A 20,782-nucleotide genomic window follows, 5' to 3' on the forward strand; every position below is an offset into this window, starting at 1 on the left:
ATGGTGACTTCTCTCCACAGCTCAGCATGGTGTAAGATCCATCATGTAGATATGTTGCCACCATTCTCTAGGGCTCTAGAGGTCACATAGGCCCTTTGTGGTTGAGGAAATCCTTTTGATGGCCTAATCAGAAGAACCACTTCTTCAAACCAGATGTAGTTTATTGCATGATAACAGCTAATTACAAGTTACATAAGTATAACAGTAATTATTACTAAGACAACGAGGGAGTCTTCAATGCTCTGTCTTGGTCCTTTAAGATTTAAAGCTGTTCTCTCACTTGAGCCCATACTACATCAGATTTGGTAGTGCTTTGCACTCCTCAGAATTAAGCTTTTTCAGATCATTATACCCTTCTGCAACAGCACTGGGGAGAAAGAATACAAATTATTCTTAAAATACTTTTGGCTGGGATGAATAATGTAGATGACCACTCATTGAAAACCTTGAAGAATATTGATTTGGAGATGCCAGTGTTGGACTGGGGTGTACAAAGTTAAAAATCTCAACACCTACTTATAGTCCAACAGGTTTAATTGGAAGCACTAGCTTTCGGAGCGACGCTGCTTCATCAACCACCTGACGAAGGAGCAGTGCTCCGAAAGCTAGTGCTTCCAATTAAATCTGTTGGACTATAACCTGGTGTTGTGATACACAATGAAATGATTAAAAGTTAGCCTTCAATGATTTAAGTACTTCATCTGTTAAGTTAACTGCTATTGAAATGCCTCAGTCAAGAAAATCTTGATTTTACTGAATTCAATTCCATTGTGTTATAATTTATTATTTATTCCTTCTCATTTATCTTACACAGATTAATGAACAGCCTGATGCTGTTCTACATGAGTGAAGAAGAAGAGTATGTTCAAGGTAAAATACAATTCACACCTATCGTTTTTAAAAAACAATCACTTTCAAAACAACCACCTTGCGACTGCTTCAATTTTTGCTCCTGAGGGACTCCTGCATTTGCTGTCTCATCATGGACAATGATGAAGCAGTAAACCAAATTTCTATAACTTACTATTGATAAATCCATCCAAACTGATCCTGGAAAATAAACCTTATTAAGACAATGCCATTCACTGCTATCTACGTCAACACGTAAATTCATTTGGTTTAGGTCTTCTGCAATTTCCCACAGTTGTAGCTCAAACTTTGAGAACACTATTAATATAAATGTTAATATGATAATTAGTATAAAGATTTTGAAAATTGTGTACACTATTGCAAGTGTAATATAACCAGGGTTTAATATAACGTTAATAATGCTTCCCTGCATGTGTTATATTCTTGAGAATTCATGGACTTATCAACTCTTGTTGCTTTATTAAGTAACTAACCTATCCCTTTTGTCCTCCAATATGGTTAGTTGCCTACTTTCCAAGGAATAAGTAGCGTCCCTATTCATCCACCCCAAATGAATCATCTCAAATTTTATTAGCTTAATCACAAGATGTAGTAGCAGTAGACAATTCAGCCCATTGAGTCTGCTCCATCACTTCAATATGACCTTAGCTGGTCTGATATAGGCAAAATACTACAGTTGCTGGAAATCTGAAACAAACACAGAGCAGTAGAGAAACAGAACATATCAGGTGGCAGCTCTGGAGAAAGAAAGAAAGAGTTAACATTTCATGTCTGGTATGATTCAGTTGTGAAATACCTCCCCCACAGTACTCCCTACACCACAGTAGCTGCTGCCATGATTGCACACTGTAGACTGGACTTCTTGTTTGTATGGAGATCTGACATTTGCAGGATTTCTGAAATAGCTGTCAGTCACCTTCAGCAGGAATAACAATCACAAATGGATGCCCGGGAGCAGCACTTTGAGATGTGAGGTCTGGACCACAGGATATTCGTTCCGAATAGTGACACATAAATAATACTGTTAAATGTAAAACAAAATGGTTTATTCATTTGAAATATGAAGTATTTTCACATAAAATGAGGAGGAAGTGGTTATAAAGAGCAGACAGGAAAGTGAATTTTATTGAATACTTAAAGTGCCCAATGACCTACTCCTAAATCCACATGAGATAATGCAAGATATGCAGATGAGGGAAACTCAGTTGATGTAGTTTATATGGGTTTTTGCAAAGCTTTTGACAAGTTACTGCATGGGAAACGACAGGGAAGCACAAGGAAATCAGGGAAAGTTGGAGAGATGGATCAGAAGCAGGCTTAGTAAAAACAGTGTGGTAGTAGAAGGCTGTTCAAATGATTGGAGGATGGTGTTCAGCAGTTTGCCACAAGGATCAGTACTGAGACCTTATTGTTTGTTACGTACATAACCAATGTACTGAAAATGTGGGGGGAGTATGAAGCACATTTTTCAAATATGTAAGACACATGCAGGAAATTGGGATTAGTGTGTCTTTAGTGGTAGTTATTGTTGGTGCAGACTCAATGGGTCAAAGGCCCTTTTCTGCATTCTATGACTGACAGGATTTATAAAGTCATACTATGTTCTAAAGAGTCACACATCTGAACTAAATACAATAACTAGATAATAGTACTCTATTGAATCAACTCTAGCTGCTGACATTTTACACACTGCATAAAAGAAAAACAAATACTGTGTCCAGGAATTTATTTAAATACAGATTTGTCATTAAGTCCTTTTCTGACTCCTTTGATAGGAGAAAGTGAGGACTGCAGATGCTGGAGATCATTCCTGAAGAAGGGCTCGTGCCTGAAACGTCGATTCTCCTGCTCCTTGGATGCTGCCTGACCTGCTGCGCTTTTCCAGCAACAAATTTTCAGCTCTGACTCCTTTGATAGCCAGTCTAACCTTTATTTAAGGCATACTGCCTTTATTTCAAATAGATAGCTCACCATCCTGAAGATATTATCACTCCAAAGCAATCACTAACAATTTTCCTGAACAGAGAATCAATTGTGACTATAATTGCTCCCAGTATTTCCAGCTTTGTTCAGGCTATCTGCTGCAGCTTTTAAATTGCCCTTTCTTCTGGGATGTTATTACCTTTTGTATTGTTGGACAGAGTGCCTCATTCTTTTGCAAACCTTAATCTATTCTGAACCTCTGTTTCCTTTGTTTTAGTACAGCTTTTGTCTCTGTCTTTTTATAACATTATTCTGGTTTGTACTATCTCAGCTTGAATCCTTATGAGGCATGGTTTAGCGTAGTTTTATCACCTATTCATTTACTGAATCTAATACTCTCTGATACAGAAATTAATGCTGATGAAGAGTATTTCTTTCTAAATCAAAGACACTTGAGAGAGAAATTTGGCTCAGTAACTCTTGTGCTGATTTGTTTCCAAAATAAAATCTGTACCCAATGGCCTCCATTCAGCTGTCTGCAGTTTCTGCTATTTTAATAAGGGCAAAGCAAGAGGTTTTATTTAATCATGCTCAAAGCATGTTTAATCCATAAACATATGCAGACAAGGATGCCTCAAACCTGCTATTGTTCCCTCTTGCAACTTTAGTCACCTCCACACCAAGGTAGATTGCCTTACCAACACTAAACAGCATAGTATTTTGAAAAGCTAATTACTGCCCCTAATGATTTGCCCCTCATTCCAAGAACTCGGATGTTACTCATGACTTTAACCACTAGAGCTCTTTGAATCCCATTGTTAGTTCCAATCTCTTAACTCCTTCCAACTACTCCCAAAAGTCCTTCAGATCATCATGAAATTGATCCCTCACCCTGACTGGCATACAATTGCACTCAGTGACCTTGCCCTTCCTCCTCCCCAAGATCATCTCCCAAACTTTCCAACCAGACACTGAGGCCTAAACATTCCTCTAGACAGCCCTGATCTTACCCAATCATTACACTGAAAATTACCATGTGAACCTGTGCAGCAACCTGCTGCTTTGCTACTTACATGATGGTGATCCAAGGCTGAAACTCTGAGACCTCCACATTTGAGCATACGCTGCTGGCACTTGGTGAGAAAGATGGCCAAAAATGGACGTTACAAGATATCTAGGCCTAGCTCTCAAGGGCCATCTGCTTTAAGATAATAAATAAAAACATTTCTCATCTATCTTTATCCCTCTTTCGCATCTGTCCCTAATTTGTTGGAAGGGTGTTAGTTGCTTGGTTGATTAACTCAGGCATTTTGCAGCAATATTTCAATTGCACAAATTGTACTAAAATTATGTAATATATATTTACATACAAAGCTTTAAATCACAGAACAGTAAGTCAGTCCTGAAGACCCTTTGAAGCAAAACTGGATTCATAAGTCTTTGTAATAATGTTTTGTTGCACTTAAATAAGCTGGTGGTGAAAGAATTAAAATGTCTTACATTATTTATAAATACTGTAACAGCTTGTGGATGGATTGTAGAGATTCTATACCAAGTATGTATTTTCAATTTTTATCTGAATAGGTTAGCAAGATCAAAAGGACCACTACCTGTCAAAGGGAATTCTGTGTGCTTGTTATGGTGATTGCTACAGTGATCTGCTTTTTGCTTTGCTGAATGCTGTTTAGGGTTTTGTCACTAATTGCAATTAGTGACATCTCATCTTGATAGCTCCAGAAGCCAGAAGTTTCGGGCATTAGCCCTTCCTGAAGAAGGGCTAATGCCCGAAACGTCGATTCTCCTGTTCCCTAGATGCTGCCTGACCTGCTGCGCTTTTCCAGCAACACATTTCCATCCCAGAAGCCAGTATACTGCCAGCCATTCCGGCAAAATACAGCACTGTCTACAATCATATGTACATCCTCATGAAAACGCAGGTAAGCCTGGAATAAAGTTTGTTCAGTGTTTAGTTCTTGACAAAGCATGATGTTCTTAAATAAGCATACAATTAAAGTTAGCACAATTTTATCATCTTGTAGCTTCATGAGTTATATTCTTACTAGATTTGTCACTTGGAAATTGTGAACTGTTGTGGCCTTAGCACTGATCCTTGTGGTACGTTACCGGTAACAGCCTGTCATCCTGAGAATGACCTGTTCATTCCTACTGTCTGCTTTCTGTCTGTAAATGAGTTCTCATTTCATACAATGATATTATGCACAATCCCTGGTGCCTTGATTTTGCTTACAAATCTCGTGTTGTGCCTGATCAAAAACCTGCTGATAACCAAATACTCTACTTATAGCATAAGTAAAGGAGAACCAATTAATACAATGTCCTCAAAACTCCAATACATTTGTCAAACATATTTTTCTTTTCTTTGATCTATGTTGACTGTCCAATTTTGCCATCATTTTCTAACAGTCCTTAATAATTTATTTTCACTTTTCATTACTGCTGATGCCAACTAACAGGTCAGTAGTTCTCCATTCTTCCTCTTCCTAAGTAGTAGGTTTTTACTTGCTACTTTCCTGTCTGCAGGAATCTTTCCAGATTCGATGAAATTTTAAAAGATAAATGCCAATGCATCTCTTAAATCTACAGCCACATCCTGCAACTCCAGCCACCACTGGGATGTCACTCATTTGGTACAAGAGATTTATCAACTTTGAATCAAGTTACCTTTTCAAATATTATCTCTTTACTACTACAAATTCCTTTCAGTTCTTGAATTTCACAAGACGCTTGGTTGATAGAATTTCTGGGAGCTTCCTACTCACCCCTCATAGCTTTACCATTTCCTTTGTTCAGATTTAAGACTGCAGTTTCAGAATTAACTGCATCAGATTCAATTTTAATGTGAAGTTCTATCATATTTTGGTTACTATTTCCTAATAGCTCCTTTACAGCAAGGTTAATAATCAGTCCTTTCTCATTCCATAATACTAGATCTAAAATACCCCAATCCATAGTTCATTCTTCAATATACTACTTCAGAAGGGATGTGCAGGATAAGTGGATTAGCCATGCTAAATGTAAGATCACAGGGACAGGGTAGGGGGAGGGGTAGGTCAATATTGATCAAAGCTGTCTTGTACATGTTGTTAGAGAGTGACAAGTGCTCTGTGCACATAGCCCTGGTGTTCCAGTTATTCAGTTAGAGTTGGCATCTTCTCTTGGTGTTTTTGTTCGTTTTATCTTGTACGACGGATTCAGCCCACTTGTTGAGCAGAGACTGTAAACTCCAACACCCAGTGTGACAGATGTACCCTGGTAGGTCGGCACTTTTAAAACTGAATGCCTACCTGACTTGAGCTGGGTGATGGCTGACCAATGGGATACAGATACAGATGCCTCTCCCAGCATCAGATAGCCACAACAACAAAGAATTTGCACTTAGCATTCATAACCACTGCCTTCTGTGTTGCATTGATACTCTTAGCATGGGGACAAGCCTGGACTGAATGTTTGGAGTTTTTGGACAGCCCAAACATGCACATCTCCCTCTCAATGTTCCTGGTTGAGTCTAAAGGAATGCAAGGCAGTATGTTTGTCACTGGCTTGGTTGCAGGAGTTGCCATAAAAATGACATTTACACATCAGGTTGACTTTTTGGGATCCATTCTGTTGGAAATATCATCAAATGTGGAAAACCCATGCTGTTTTCTGATGTTAGGGAAAAATAGCTGTCAGTCTAGTCTGTTGTGGCCTCAATCCGACTTCAGACCCACAGCAAGTGCTGGATTTTTTTTAAATGTAAACTGTCCTCTGAAACAGCATAACAACCTTCAACAACAGTTGAAGGGAAATTAGGAATGAGCAACAGTGACATTTACTACTTGTGAAAGAATAAAGAAAATAAAATCATGGCAGTGGAGCTAATTGCCCATGGCTGGGAGTTTGGATCAAGAGTGTCAGGGTATGTTCAGATACTGGTGGACCTACACACTGCACACCTAGTGGCCAAATCTGCTCTGGGTTCTTCTGAAGCTTTAGCCTGGGTTTGAGGGACCCAGATTGAGTGTCACTACAAGAGAGCATAGGTAAAGATTGAAAATATTAGGATTGTTCTCTTTAGAGAGAAAAATGCTGAGAGGAGATCTGGGAGGGTTTGATAGAGTAGATTGGGAGAAACTGTTCTTACTCATAAAAGGGACAGTGATCTATAGAAGTGTGAAAAACATGTTTCATTCAGTGAGTAGTCATGGAATGCATTTTCTGGAGATGTGATGGAGGCATTAAAGAGGACATTGGATGATTATTTGTATACAAGTAACGTGCAACAGCATAAAGAAAAGCCAGGTGTTTGGCATTAGGTAATGCTCCTTTAACAAGTCAGTGTGGGCATGTTTGGCCAACTGGCCTCCTTTGTGCCATTGCCCTTGTGTTATTCTGTTATTTCAATTAGTACACCATTAAAGATCCAGTTACACCTCCCACCCATCAAAGTGTAACTTTCTCAAGTTTTTTTTCAAATGTCTTTGAGGGCGAATGGGTGTCATTGGCAAGGCCAACATTTAGCCAAGAGTTAAACGTAAACTCAATTGTTGTGAATCTGTACTCACATTTATACATACCAGTTAAGGATGTCAGATTTCATTCCTTAAAGACCAGTTAGTGCAAAAAATCCAACTCTTTTGATCACTATAATTGATGATAATTTGACAGTCAGCTTTACTGAGCCTGATTTTTATTTATTGAACTTAAGTTCCAGATGCTGCTATTATGGTTTAACATTTAGACTAACTGTATAGAAGTGGACAGTCTCATCTATTAATTCTTTTCCACTGATTATATCAAGCTGTCTTAGAATTGCAATGTAGACAGAAGTGTGAACTCACTGACACAAATTGTTGATTTCTGTGTAATTGTGTACATACACCAACTCCGGAAATTGCTATCAGTTTCAATGGAGTAATAATGGCAAAATTTGATAGTCTCTCTCAGTCCCGTTGCAAATTCCTTGCACGTTGTTGAAAAGACTAGTGTTTAACTTTTAAAATATTATAGTAAATTCCCTGCCCTTGCTGCCCTGGTGCTAATCTGTTTTGCTCAGTAAAAAGAAAAAAACGTTGCTATCTCAGAACACATGATTACGGACCTTCAAATTATTCCATGTTATTGCATTAATCTCTGGCTTTTAAAATATATTCAATAGACAGTTGGATAAGGATAAAAATGTTTATTTACAACAAGTTATATTCAGTATGTTATACATATAAAATATATAAAACCAAAATCTAAAAAAAAATCAATGTTTATACATAAGCATGGCTCCAGTTGCTAATCGCTAATTCAGTGGAATGCAAGCTCATAAAAAGCTGGAAAAACAATTCAATAAATTAAACAGTTTGTGAAAATTTCAGATGATTGGAAAATGTTAGTCTGTTTTTGCACCAAACATAATTATTACATCAATTATTTTAAAAAGGTCTGTGGTTTAAGTTTTTTTTTCTTTGTACAATTCACAATGCAAAACATTTAAATAGTAATAAGATCTTTAAGAAAATCATCAGAAGTTACTATATGTTGAGCTGAGTGGATCATGGAAAATTTGAATTTTAAATAAAGTTACATAAAAATACTCAAACACAGAAGTATTCTTTCTCAGTTCCATACCAGCATCTGTATGAGTGAATTGCTGCAATTACATCAATTAACTTTTTTAACCCACAGGTTTTTCTTAAAATGGATGATTCAGTCCAGAACTGTCATCACTGTCACAAATTGGAAGACTCTATGTGTAACGTTAAACAGTCTGTATATTCTTAAACAAATAAATTCATATTAAGTTAACATTTGAATACTGGCCATCTGATGGCAGAATCTCAAACTTTATATTTTAATTGATGTCATAAGATTTCAAGTATACCCACTTAGAAAGGGAATATCTGAAATTACCTTTGATAGTTTAAATTTGCACTGTACAAATATTAATTGGTTAAGTTCAAAATGATGGCTGAAAAGTGTTGCTGGAAAAGTGCAGCAGGTCAGGCAGCATCCAAGGAGCAGGAGAATCGACGTTTCGGTCGATTCTCCTGCTCCTTGGATGCTGCCTGACCTGCTGCACTTTTCCAGCAACACTTTTCAGCTCTGATCTCCAGCATCTGCAGTCCTCACTTTCTTCTAAAGTTCAAAATGATGTTCATGACTGCTCTCATTTTGTAATTAAGGGGTTTCATAGTGTAAGCAAGTTCTCTTGCAAGAAATATTATTTTTCTTACTGCTGATCTATTTTTTTCTTTATGAAAATCTATTGGTTGGCAAGCTGGAAACGTCTGGTGCTGTAGTTTCTTTATTGAAATTTAGTAATATTGCTCATTTGACTATTACTGTTGACATTGCCAGTGAGCAAATGCTTATTGGTTTCATAGGTAATTCCTCTGTCACTTATTTAGCTTAAAATATGGGAGTTCAAAACTAGGGGGCATAATTTTAAGGTGAGAGCAGAAAGATTTAAACAGGACATGAGGGGTAACTTTTTTTTTTATACAGAGTGGTTCGTATGTGGAATGAACTGCCAGAGGAAGTGGTGGATGCAGGTACAGTTACAATGTTTATAAGACATTTGAATAAGTACATGAATAGGAAACATTTGGAGGTATATGGGCCAAATGCAAACAGTTGGGACTAGTTTAGTTTGGGGAACATGGTTGGTGTGGACTAATTGGACTGAAGGGCCTGTTTCCACGCTGTGTGATTCTGATTTAAATGATTTCATATGCATGTATTAAGATTATATCCACTAATTTTGCCAGTAGTCATGTTTATACATTAGTTTTATAAAAGAGAATAAAATGAATGCATTGCAGAAAATAGCAGCTGAAATGAAGAAGAGATATCTTGAAATAACAATCATAGAAGTCTCCAAGTCAAACCTTTGGTCAAACAGTAGTGTAAATGCATAAATAAGCATTTCTATCAGTACAGCAACAGAAGACATATATTACTAAGAATAATAACATCTTCATAGCATATGCAAATGCACAGTCTGATTTTCAGATAGCCTTGGAAGTTTTTTTCACTCGTTCACTGTAGGCACAAATGTCAGGCTTGTTTTTTTACTCTAGTGAATAGTAGTTAAGAATTTGACTGAACAACTCTTCAGCAATTACAATGCAATTTCTGAGAATGAACCATAAGATAAAATTGTGGGTTTTTTGTAGTACGATTGGTTACAATAATACACCTATGGCTAGTACCACTGTGACCAATTCTGGCATGAATTTTCGTAAAGGTTGAGAGAGTATGTGATTTCACCAACATGGTCATGGAAACCTGATTCTGGAAATCTTGCCCTCAAATCCTGCATCACCATTTTCACTGTGGTATATACAACATGACTTGTTGGTTTTACACTTTCTAGGCAAAGTTGTAAAGCTGTCAGTTATTAGGAGAGGTATAATATCATTTGATACCTACAAAAGGTAGAGCAATAAAGTGCCCTTTAGGAGACATCAAGTCTCTTGGTGGCTAACAATAGACAGGAATATGTATAAAAAGTGGAAACGCTCCTTGGAACTATCAAGCTATCTAGGGAACTGTCAAATTAATTGAATCTGTCAAGCTGGCAAATTAAATCCAACTTTTTTGGATAAAAAGCTGCTTGCAGTGCAAACAATTTTTTGTTCTGTTGACATAAGCTTGATGGCCACTACTAAAAATTTGTGCTGCATGACTGATCTCTCAACCTTCCATCACAGTGGGTTTACTGTCAGTTCACAGTTTGATTGGCAGCTCCAAGTGCTTATAAAGTATTTTTATTGTTCTTATGAAGGTTGCTATTGAATAAACTTAGTTGCAGTAAATAGGATTGATTCAGAATTTCTTTTAATAGTGAATTTATAAATCAAACCTGATTTTCTAAATATCAGCATGGATCCTGATGTATGTCTGTGGTGATACTGGGTGAGTTGGCACAGATTGTAATTCAGAAGCTGGTGGGTGGGAAGCATGAGTTGGCACTGCTAGGTTAGTAGGGATATGAGGTGTTCCTTTTAAGGCAATTGGGATCCTGATGAACGTATGTAAATCCACCTGACACATGCAAAGTATATAAATTATACTTGAACAAAGTCTGAATAGGTAAATCTCTGCAGCTTTTCAGGCAGCTGAAAGTAGGACTGCATCTGTTCTGACCCTGTGTAGACCTTTAATCAAAGGACAGTCATTGATGGTAAATGAAAGGTAGCAACATTTCAGCTGCTTGAGCTTTCTCTCCTGCCTGTTGGTTTTTCTGGACAAAGCAACTAACTGGTGGTCTGTATATGCAGCTTAGGAGGCAGCTTACCCATCAAGTGTGTGCTTTGTAGTCAGACATTAGAGTACCTTTACTCAGACTGAAACTATTCAGTTTTCCAGCGCCCTCTTTGGGCAATGTAGCCTGCTGCTCCAATAACCCCCTTAAGCAGCTGCAGGGAAGCTGCTTCCATTTAGGTAGTGACCTTCCAAGGCCAGGCTCTACAAAATGCCTGGTACTCTGTAAACTGGCCTGTAAGGCCTTTATGTAAACAAATTGGCTTCCTGCCTCCTTGGAATATGCAGTTTCTCTGCAACTGGTTCTCCTGTTGGGAAAAGACTTTGGCAATGAGTCTGCACAAGGAGCTGTTGTCACCTGACTCCCCTCTATTTTGCCAGCCCCTTGCTTCATAGCCCATAACCCATGGTCTGAAAAAAAATTATTGTTATGGAACCTGAAAGAACATTGTGCCCTCACAAAAATTATATTTTAACCTTCCCATTTTTTGCTTTTCTCTGCGTTGGACCTCCAGATTAACCTAAATTACATCTGGCTGTATCCCAAGACTGACTCTCAGTTGTAAACTTTCCATGCTATGTGCATGTTTTAATTCTAATAACTTATCTTAATTGTTTAATAAAAATATATTCTCAAAACAGATTTCAAATGATAAACCAGGTTCCACATTATGCAGGCATAAATGGTGTCCCATATAAACTAACATTTCTGGGCAAAATTTAAAACGACAGCACATTGCATGCTGCTATATCATGACAGATACACATTCCATGGATAATGCCAAAACTTGGACTGGATGTGAAAAGGAACATTTACAGACAGATTAGAAATTTGCTTTGGTGGCTTATCTTGACCCCTTTTATGTTCAAGCCAAAGGTAAGTTCCAATCATTATATTTAATAAGGATAAGAGGGCATAATGTCGAAGTGTAACCTGGCATTAAAAAAATTATTTGATTACAAACCAAGTTCCTAAGAGATGAAATGGATCTTTACCAGTAGTGTGGAATGAGCTCATGGTGAATCAGCAGCCCAGTTTACCTGGTGTCCAATTTCTTTTCCAATTCATTAGTGAGGAAGTAGGAATACGGTAACTTTTAATCCCCAGAAGCAACTAATTTATCCAGTAAAAGTTAGTTTTTCAACTAATCTTGTGCTAAAGGTATATCCTATAATGCAATAGGATCTTTTTTTTGCTGTCATGGTATTAAGTTATTAATTATTAATTATTAAATATTTAGACCTTAATTCTGAAACCAAATAACAAATGGCTGTTTTTGGCTATATATTTCCAGTTTATGCTACACCACTGATGGAGGGCAGAGGGAATACTCACATTTAATGGCATTTTAGTTACATCAGAGGGCAGAGGTAAGTTTTCCATCCTTGTTTATCAAGCTATTTGACTGTACACTATATATCTCAAAACCTAATGGACAGATTTCATAATCATTTATTGCACAGCCAGGATATGGTTAGTGAAAGAACTGATTGATTGAATGATTTTTAGCAAAGAGGTTGTTCTGAATTCAAATCCTGAATTTTTAAATGATCTCTAACTTTGTACAATAGCGTATGATGAATTTTTTCAAATGATATGGGTTGATTTATTTAGAATGCTGTTGGTTGTTTTAGAATGTTGTGGCTTGTCTCAATTATTGTGGTGGAATTTATCACCGCTGTCAAAATATAAATAGGGTTTTCCGATCAGGATATTGGATGCAGATTCACCTAAAGCTTCTTCAGTGAGACAAAGTCTTAATAATTAGATTTTATCAGCTTTGTGATTGCAGAGCATCAACTAGGATATATGTAAGACTTAAAGGTTCATAATTGCAATATGTTGAGGAAACATTTTGCACCTCTTTAGTAAAGTGGTTAACGTTTCCTACAAAACTTCCTATAGGTCTGCTGAGGCATCTATAGTGACACTTCTTAGAATATAAACAGGATCAGACAAAGTCAGTTATTAGTTCACCAGTTTCTCATTTCACCGAAGAAATGTTTGCCTTCCACTGGAATCCCAGAAGCCCCAACCTACTCCAGCCCATCATGGAACATAGCTGAGGATTGTAACTTGAGTGGCTGTTATAGGTTTGAATAACATCCCATAATGGTGAGGTATTCAGAACTCCAACTCACTCTTATGTTTGGCAAGGGACTTTGGCTTGATGTGCTGTAGGTTTTAATGAGCTGCAGCAACAGTAAAAAGTTACATTCAGAGTAACAAGGAGATTTAAGTTCACACAGCAAATTATTCAAAACATTGGCGCTCAAGAGGAAATAATGAAATTTAGTAAAGCCATGGTACTTAAAAATTCAACAATATTAGTTCCATACATTTGCTGGCACAATATTTAAATATTCCTCTGCATATTTTTTATATTTTTACATTTATATTGGTGTTTTTTGTTTGAATGTTAACTAGGTTTCTATTTAGACTATCAAAACTAAACTGTTATCAGCTGAGCAGAAATGTGAATAAATCACAAACAACTCAGCCACATATTTTACTAAATTCTATGTTCCTGCCATTTATAGTGAACTTGAGGAGACACATGTTTGCCAAAAGAGACTGCTACTCGCTGCAAAGTAATCCACAAAGCAAAACTTAACTTCTGATGGTAATTGCCACTGAGCTTAAATAAGAAATGTAATTGCTGACAATATAACTTAAGCAGTGTTACAGCAAAACTAACCACCATTTTTATTAAAGCATACAGGCCCTATTCAAACAACTGTTAGTATTGGCACAGGAGGAAATGGAAGTTCTTTAAGTCTGTGGTCTTAATCTGAAATTTGACTTTACTTGCTTAAGAATAATGTGTTGCAATATACGTGAGGTACAAAAGCTTCATGATGATGCAGTAGGATTGTTTTGTTGTTAATGGCTCATTAGCTTGCCTTTACCCTGAAATTTGTCCTAACTTGTCATTTCAAGTATCTTTCAGGCTTTGCCATACTATCACATTCTGTATTGCAGTACTTAGCCAGCAGCACAAAGTTCATTATTCTCCAGAACATTTCATGGTACCAAAGCCAGGCAGAATAACCTTTCCTTTTGTATATAAGTCTGCTTCCATTCCTTTATTCATGCGTTGTACCAAAAGTTTCTCATAAAGCAAAGGGTGGTAGGCACCCAAGGTACAGGCAGCATCATAGTATCGCTCATGGTAGTGACAGAGATCTGTCTGTCTGATGGAAGGGATATACTCGTAGATATTGACATTGTCACACAACGACATCATGATAAGGATTCCTGGAAAACATTTATCAAGCCCATCAGAAAAACATTGAAAATTACACTTTGATTACACCGTCAACCTAAATATTAAATTCAGGACAAAATGTCAACTCTTCATTTAAACACTCAGTGACCGTTCCGAATAGCATTTTAAGCATTTAAGCCTGATTATTCCCATCACTCATAAAGAGAACCTCCCCAGTAATGTCATGATCTGTGACTCTATCATTCATGCTCTTACCACCAGACAGCACATTTATTGAAAATATCTGAAATGTTTCCAATACAATTTCTTTGAGTAACTAAAGTAACTAAGGATTTAAATACATACATAAATATTCCACAGCAGCATATTTATTTTACATATTATCTCATGAATTTTCGGTGCGTTCATTAAAGTTTTAATTATAATCCTAAGTGCTTCTCAGAAGCCTAGGCCTCATTTGGATATTTTAGCCTAAAATAGCTCAGTTTTAATGCAAGCTCTGAACATATACAGATTTTAGACAAAAGTCCAGCTTATACAAGAGTTTGTATGATACAAGAAAGAAACAAATAATTTTTCATTTCTTTTTATTTCTCATGTTATTGCCCTCAAGTTGATAGGTTACTTTATATGATGCAATAATGACTTTCCCTGACACTTTAAAAATGCTGATGCAGTCTCTGACACAAGTGACTGAAGTTTCAATTTAGAAGTGAGATATTACAATGATGTTAATCCTCCCTTACCACATGACCCTCCTATTAAACCCACTGGGGAGAGAGACTGACAGAGTATATCACTGTCCCATATCTATTCCAGAGGACCAGGAGCTGGTTCTTTAGTTTTGGAATCAGACCCTTGGTACTGGGAGAATTTTCAGGTGTCAATCCCTCATTACACCTTTGTCAGATCTTTGTAGGGATAGCCAGTTTGAGGATTGAAAGCATGTTTCCTTTACAATTAAGACTGGTAGACCGTCTCCTAAGGCAGGGAAGGCAATAAAAGGTCTTCCACCAACCATAAATGAACTATTCATTTTCTGTAAAGTGGGAGCACCATTAATTACTCTCTAAAGATTACTCTGTAAAGATAAATTTTCAATTTTGAAAAGGCCATAACTGCCAAGCAATCCTCATGGAGGGGCAATTCCTCCACTGAATGATTCAGATTCTGCAGATGTGGCCCAACCACTGAGGTTTGGGCTGTGGTATCTAGCAGGATGGAGTAATTCCTCTGCCTTGAAGAAAGCACAGCATTCCTTAGTTGTTTGGTTCTCAAGAGTTGAAAGACTTTTTTTTATTGCAAGTATTATATGTTAGCCCTTTCCAAATGTGTACAACATAATTTGTGATATATTTGTCCAATGTATGATTATGGAATTGCATATCAGGGTATCTCAGGATTCAGATCTGTTAAATGATAATACAGCTGTAACACTGATTTCTACTATCATTGATTTTTTTTTTGTTTATAGATTATTTCAATTTTGTAGTTGTTTCTTCTCCCTTTCTAATTGTCTTCTCAATCTTCTCTGCTATAAACCCAACTCAGCATCCACTACTTCAAGCCTACACTGATCCAATAACACTGCTATTCAAAAAAAAAGTCTTAAGATCTGGACACACTGAATGAATGGTAGACTTCTAAACCTTTTAATAGAAAATAAGAATTATATAAATCCTTTCCACATAGAAATTTGGAAGCACAATGATTCTTATAGCAATATAGCATCTTAGAATCATTTTTATTTCTGAATACAGTAGGATTGCTGTACTCTTATCTTAAAATTCAGGATCTTATAAATATAACTTATTTTGTAAGTCAGCTTGCAGTTTTAAAGTAGAAATATTACATCTATTAACTTTCCCAAGTTGATTGATTGGGAGAGTAAGATTTACTTGTTTGGTTTATCAGTGAACCATAATTATTAGCAACTTATAGTTCCAATGTTAGTTTTTGATAATTTTAAAGATTACTATATGGGAGCAAACATTTCTAAAGATATGTCATCATAAAAGCATTGTGCAAAGAAATTTTTTTAAAAAGTTCAATTCTTCTGTGAAGACTATACCTTTAAATATATCCTATAACGTATTTACTGTCATCAATTTTCGAGTCAATCTTTGAGCTTTGAGAATTTATCACCAGTGATTACCAGCTGAACATTCAACTTTGGTTCTTTCCAATGAAATGACATATGTGGGTTGTGGGTTGCAATTTAATGCAGGGCAAACATGGTGCATGACATGGAATAATGTGAAGGTACCTCCACAACTTGACAGAATTGTCAGTCAGCACCAGCGGCAGATTCCTAATGAAGACTAGCAAAACAGTGTATAGTACATGTTTTCATCTGTGTTAAAGAAATGCTGCATTGTCAGAAGTAGGGATCAATCATTTAATTAATATTGGGTGGTAGTCAATAATGGCAGTCAATTTTCCACCAAAATCACTTTTAAGCAATTAAAGTTTATCCCAGTGTCTAGAGTAAATTGGGACTTCAGATGGAGGTGGAGTAAGTACTTTATTTTAAAAAACTATCCACAATCTCTGACTGGACCACGTAGGCTGGTTATAATCTTTCTCATTGATTTGAGATAATTGAACATAGTAGTTACTTTGTGATGTCATTAGTGTGTGTGTTGTATAACATAACAAGAAAAGCTTTGATTAGTATTGTGGCATATTTGTCAGGAGTTTTTTCCACAAAGAACTGTTTATGGAATACAGTTTATGGAATGAATTGATGTTAATGAATATATTTCGTAAATATTACAGACAAACATTACCAAGGAGTAAATAGATTTACTGTTTCAGAATGTGTTCATTTACCACTTATCTCATTATATACTTCTCTAAAATGTTTGTACTCCATTTTAAGTCTTAAAATTTTATGAGGTTATATTTCACCTTAAAATCCTGAAATTATTTTGTAATCTAATACAATTTGTGAAGTTAAAATCTACAAGAATTGTTAATTTTTTGTTTTGTAAAGTTATTATTTCCTTTCTACTGTGTATAATTTTGTTGTCAGGTTTTTGAAGGTAAATGGGTGTCCAGAGTTCCAAAACACAAATCTGCATTTATTCTACTGTAATGACCTGGACTTTGTTGTTAAAAGAAAAAGTGAAAATCAAATTAGTTTGCATATCTTGAAGAATATCTTTGACAGTAATTAAAATTTAAAGGAATGAATCCTCCCATGTAAAAGTAAATTTTCATTCCAGGGAAGTTCATGATAATTCAGGCCACTGAAAATTCATTCACATTGGCAGTTTTCCAATCATCTGGAACTTTTCCAACGTAATACCCTTTTTCAAAAAGAGAAGGAGGCAAAAAAGGGCGACTATAGGTCAGTTAGTTTAACACCCATCATTGGGAAATGTTGAAGTTTTTTTTTCTAAAGGATGTAATAGAGCACTTAGAAATACATTAAATAGTCAAATAGTCAGCATATCTTTACAAAGGGGAAATCATATCATGTACAAGTTTATAAAATTCTGAGGTGAAGCAGGACAAATAAAGGGAAGCCAGTAGACTTCATATATTTGGATTTGTAAAAGGTGCCAATAAGATAGAATGTATAAGGCTACTTAAGATAAGAGTCCATGGTGTTGGGTGCAGTATACTAGCATGAATAGATTGGCCAATAGCAAACAAAGATGCATTTTCAGGATGGCAACCTGTAATTAACTGAGAGCCAGAAGGCCAACAGGGAGGAATGATAGAGACTAAAAATCAGGAAAACCACTAGGAGCAGATACTCTTTTAATCGTGAAGTCTTATGGTCATGAACAAAGTAAAAAAGAAGTGAATAAAAGATGCCAAACAGCAATAATTACAAAGTTGGAGTGAATTTGGGCTGCACAAAGAGTTACCAGATAGGGGGCATCCAGCTCCTCAGTAGATAGATAGATAATATATAGAAAAGGTGGATTTATTAGGCTGAAGTTAGTTACACAAAGTTTTCAAGAAAAACCGTGGAATAAAAATATGCAAATATATTCACTAATGGCAGGAAAAGCAAATTTGAAAATGATCTTTTCTTTGTTAGCAACAAATGCCTAGGAGTGTAAATCAATTAATATTAAAGCTGCATTTGCTCAGAGACCTCTGCGGTGACCAAAACTGTATGCAATACTCCAAATGTGGCTGCACCAGAGTTTTGTACGTTTAGGGATACCATCATAGTATTACACACTTTGAATCCAAAATATGAAACACTATATATTTGTTCATATCTCTGTACATTATAGATACTCCTTATCACTGACTTCACAATCAAAGAACTTTGCAAAGATTGATTTGTTTTTTCCTCTTCATTCTGTTAACATGCATTGTAACTTTAAAATCTCCATTTTAATTTCCTCTTTATTTCCCCCGTCTCAATGGAAATTGCTCCAGTATCTCCAGTTTCTCTATGTAATGTGAGGTTCCCTTCCCTGGCACCATCTGGTAAATTGATATTCCACTATGTCTGCAATATTGGGCTGAATCTTACCATATTTTGGCAAAGTGTCATTTTTCAAGTCTCATGGAGGGTTTCTCTTGAGTTTTCTTGCATTGTCGTTCTGAAGTCACCTCACTGCCAACTATGTTTCTCTCATCTGAGGCACACTGAATCTACCAGTTGCTGTTGCTGGAAGAATTTGCTTTTGATTGGGTATCCCAGTGCTTGCTCCAGATGCCCCTTCCTCACCAGGAGATAGGGCAGTCAGTGCCAGTTTGAGAAACCAAATGTAGTCATCCCAGAAATCTCCATTGATGACACTTCAGAGGTGGCAGATCTTCTATCTCTAACCTGCCTGCTACACTTAGCCCTGTGGAGATTCCCTCCAAGGGGAATGTAGCTTCCTGTGGGCAGGATGCACCCAGCATGTCTGATCCCCTCCAGATACAAAGGCCCTGGGGTCATTCGACCAAAATTCCAAGGTCATTGTGCTCCTACACAGGCTAGGCTCCAACCACACCAGCTGCGGGCACTGGGGCAATCCTGAAATGTAGTGGAAGAGAAGCAACTCCATGAGGGCACATTGATGGCACAGTATTGCCTCTGTAAATATATATTCACCTTATCCCTATCAACTCTTGGTATGTGGCCAGGCAAGATACTGAAACAGTTTGTCCTTACCCCTGGATAATATTCCATGGACCAAGGTGTGTAAAGTCCTTGTGTAGGCAATGGATGACTTGTAGTTTTGCTGCAACCTCAGCAACCAAGCTCTCCCTTTTTTTTTCAGGCTGCGATTTGCTATTGACTTACAAAGATTAGTGTTCAGCCTTTAACCAGCATGAGGTGGTCTGGAGGGCTTGGCTCAAGGAGTCTACCATGCTGAGTCAACTAATACAGAGATACCTCTCTTATCCAGCATTTGATTACCTGAATAGTGGATTATCCAGCAAAATTGCAATGCTTGACTAAACTGTTATCTGGTATTTGATTTTCTGGAATTCAAGTAACCAAAAGAAATACTTCCTGCCCGTGTCCTTTGGATAATTGAGATTCCTCTGTACTTAAAGGTCATAGAGATTGCTGAGCTCAGTTTCACTGTATGGGGGTTTCCCTGCTGGTGTTTCCCTTTTAAAAGTCCTACAAAGCTATAATTTTCTGACCTGTCCCTCCTGGATGGCAGTACTTATCCTAGCCACTCCAGGTGTGATCACAGCCACTTTCATTTCTATTGTACACATGTTATTTGCTGGACAATGGAAGGTAACAACAACTGTTCCTTAGATGGTGTGCTCCAGTCTTCATTTTGTGTGTAGGTGAAGCCCCAAATGCAAGTATCTCCTGACCTGTAGCCCTCCCTGTTAACTTTCTGGGAGTCGCACCTCCACGAGACCCCATCCAACCATCTATCGGAGTTTGCATCTGCATATCTAGGTGAATGTGCCTCTGTCCCCTAACAGAAACCAGGGTGTCGCTCATCACTGACACTCCTCCCATGCCCCTTTATCCACTCATGTTCTGTTGTCTGCTGCCCCTGACTTAATAATTAAGATCTTCTCTGCATCTCAGCATTTTGCCTCTATTCTCCCACTATTAATTTCCTTTCTTCCCTTCCACAACACTGGACCCCTGATAATCCCTCCTGCTTGATGTTGAGTGGGTTAGACCCCCTGTACTGATTGTGAACCAATTTCTTGAACAACTTAACCAGTCAGCCCGGAATATTGAATAAACAGATCTTTGAATGATATCTGTATATTCAAGTGCTCAGGGTCAGGAGGTCTGTATCCTTACAATCCAGGCATTGGTGAAAATGTTGCTGGAAAAGCGCAGCAGGTCTGGCAGCATCCAAGGAGCAGGAGAATTGACATTTCGGGCATGAGCCCTAATTCAGGAATGAGGAAAGTGTCCAGCAGGCTAAAATAAAAGGTAGGGAGGAGGGACTTGGGGGAGGGGCGTTGGAAATGCAATAGGTGGAAAGAGGTCAAGGTGAGGATGATAGGCCGGAGTGGGGTGGGGGCGGAGAGGTCAGGAAGAAGATTGCAGGTTAGGA

General features: G+C 37.2%; 1 protein-coding gene across 1 annotated transcript in view; it reads right to left on the reverse strand.

Annotated features, from left to right (window-relative positions):
- Window positions 1-9,417: 9,417 nt before the first annotated feature.
- LOC122550674 (beta-galactoside alpha-2,6-sialyltransferase 2-like) overlaps window positions 9,418-20,782 on the reverse strand; it is an 89,708-nt gene continuing 78,343 nt past the window's right edge. Inside the window, exon 7 of the mRNA XM_043691760.1 lies at window positions 9,418-14,308. Coding sequence (XP_043547695.1) covers window positions 14,058-14,308 — 251 coding nt within the window. The 3' untranslated portion in view covers window positions 9,418-14,057. The remainder of the gene's footprint in view (window positions 14,309-20,782) is intronic.

Source organism: Chiloscyllium plagiosum, chromosome 6 (genome assembly GCF_004010195.1).
Source record: "Chiloscyllium plagiosum isolate BGI_BamShark_2017 chromosome 6, ASM401019v2, whole genome shotgun sequence".
In the NCBI taxonomy this organism is placed as follows: domain Eukaryota; kingdom Metazoa; phylum Chordata; class Chondrichthyes; order Orectolobiformes; family Hemiscylliidae; genus Chiloscyllium; species Chiloscyllium plagiosum.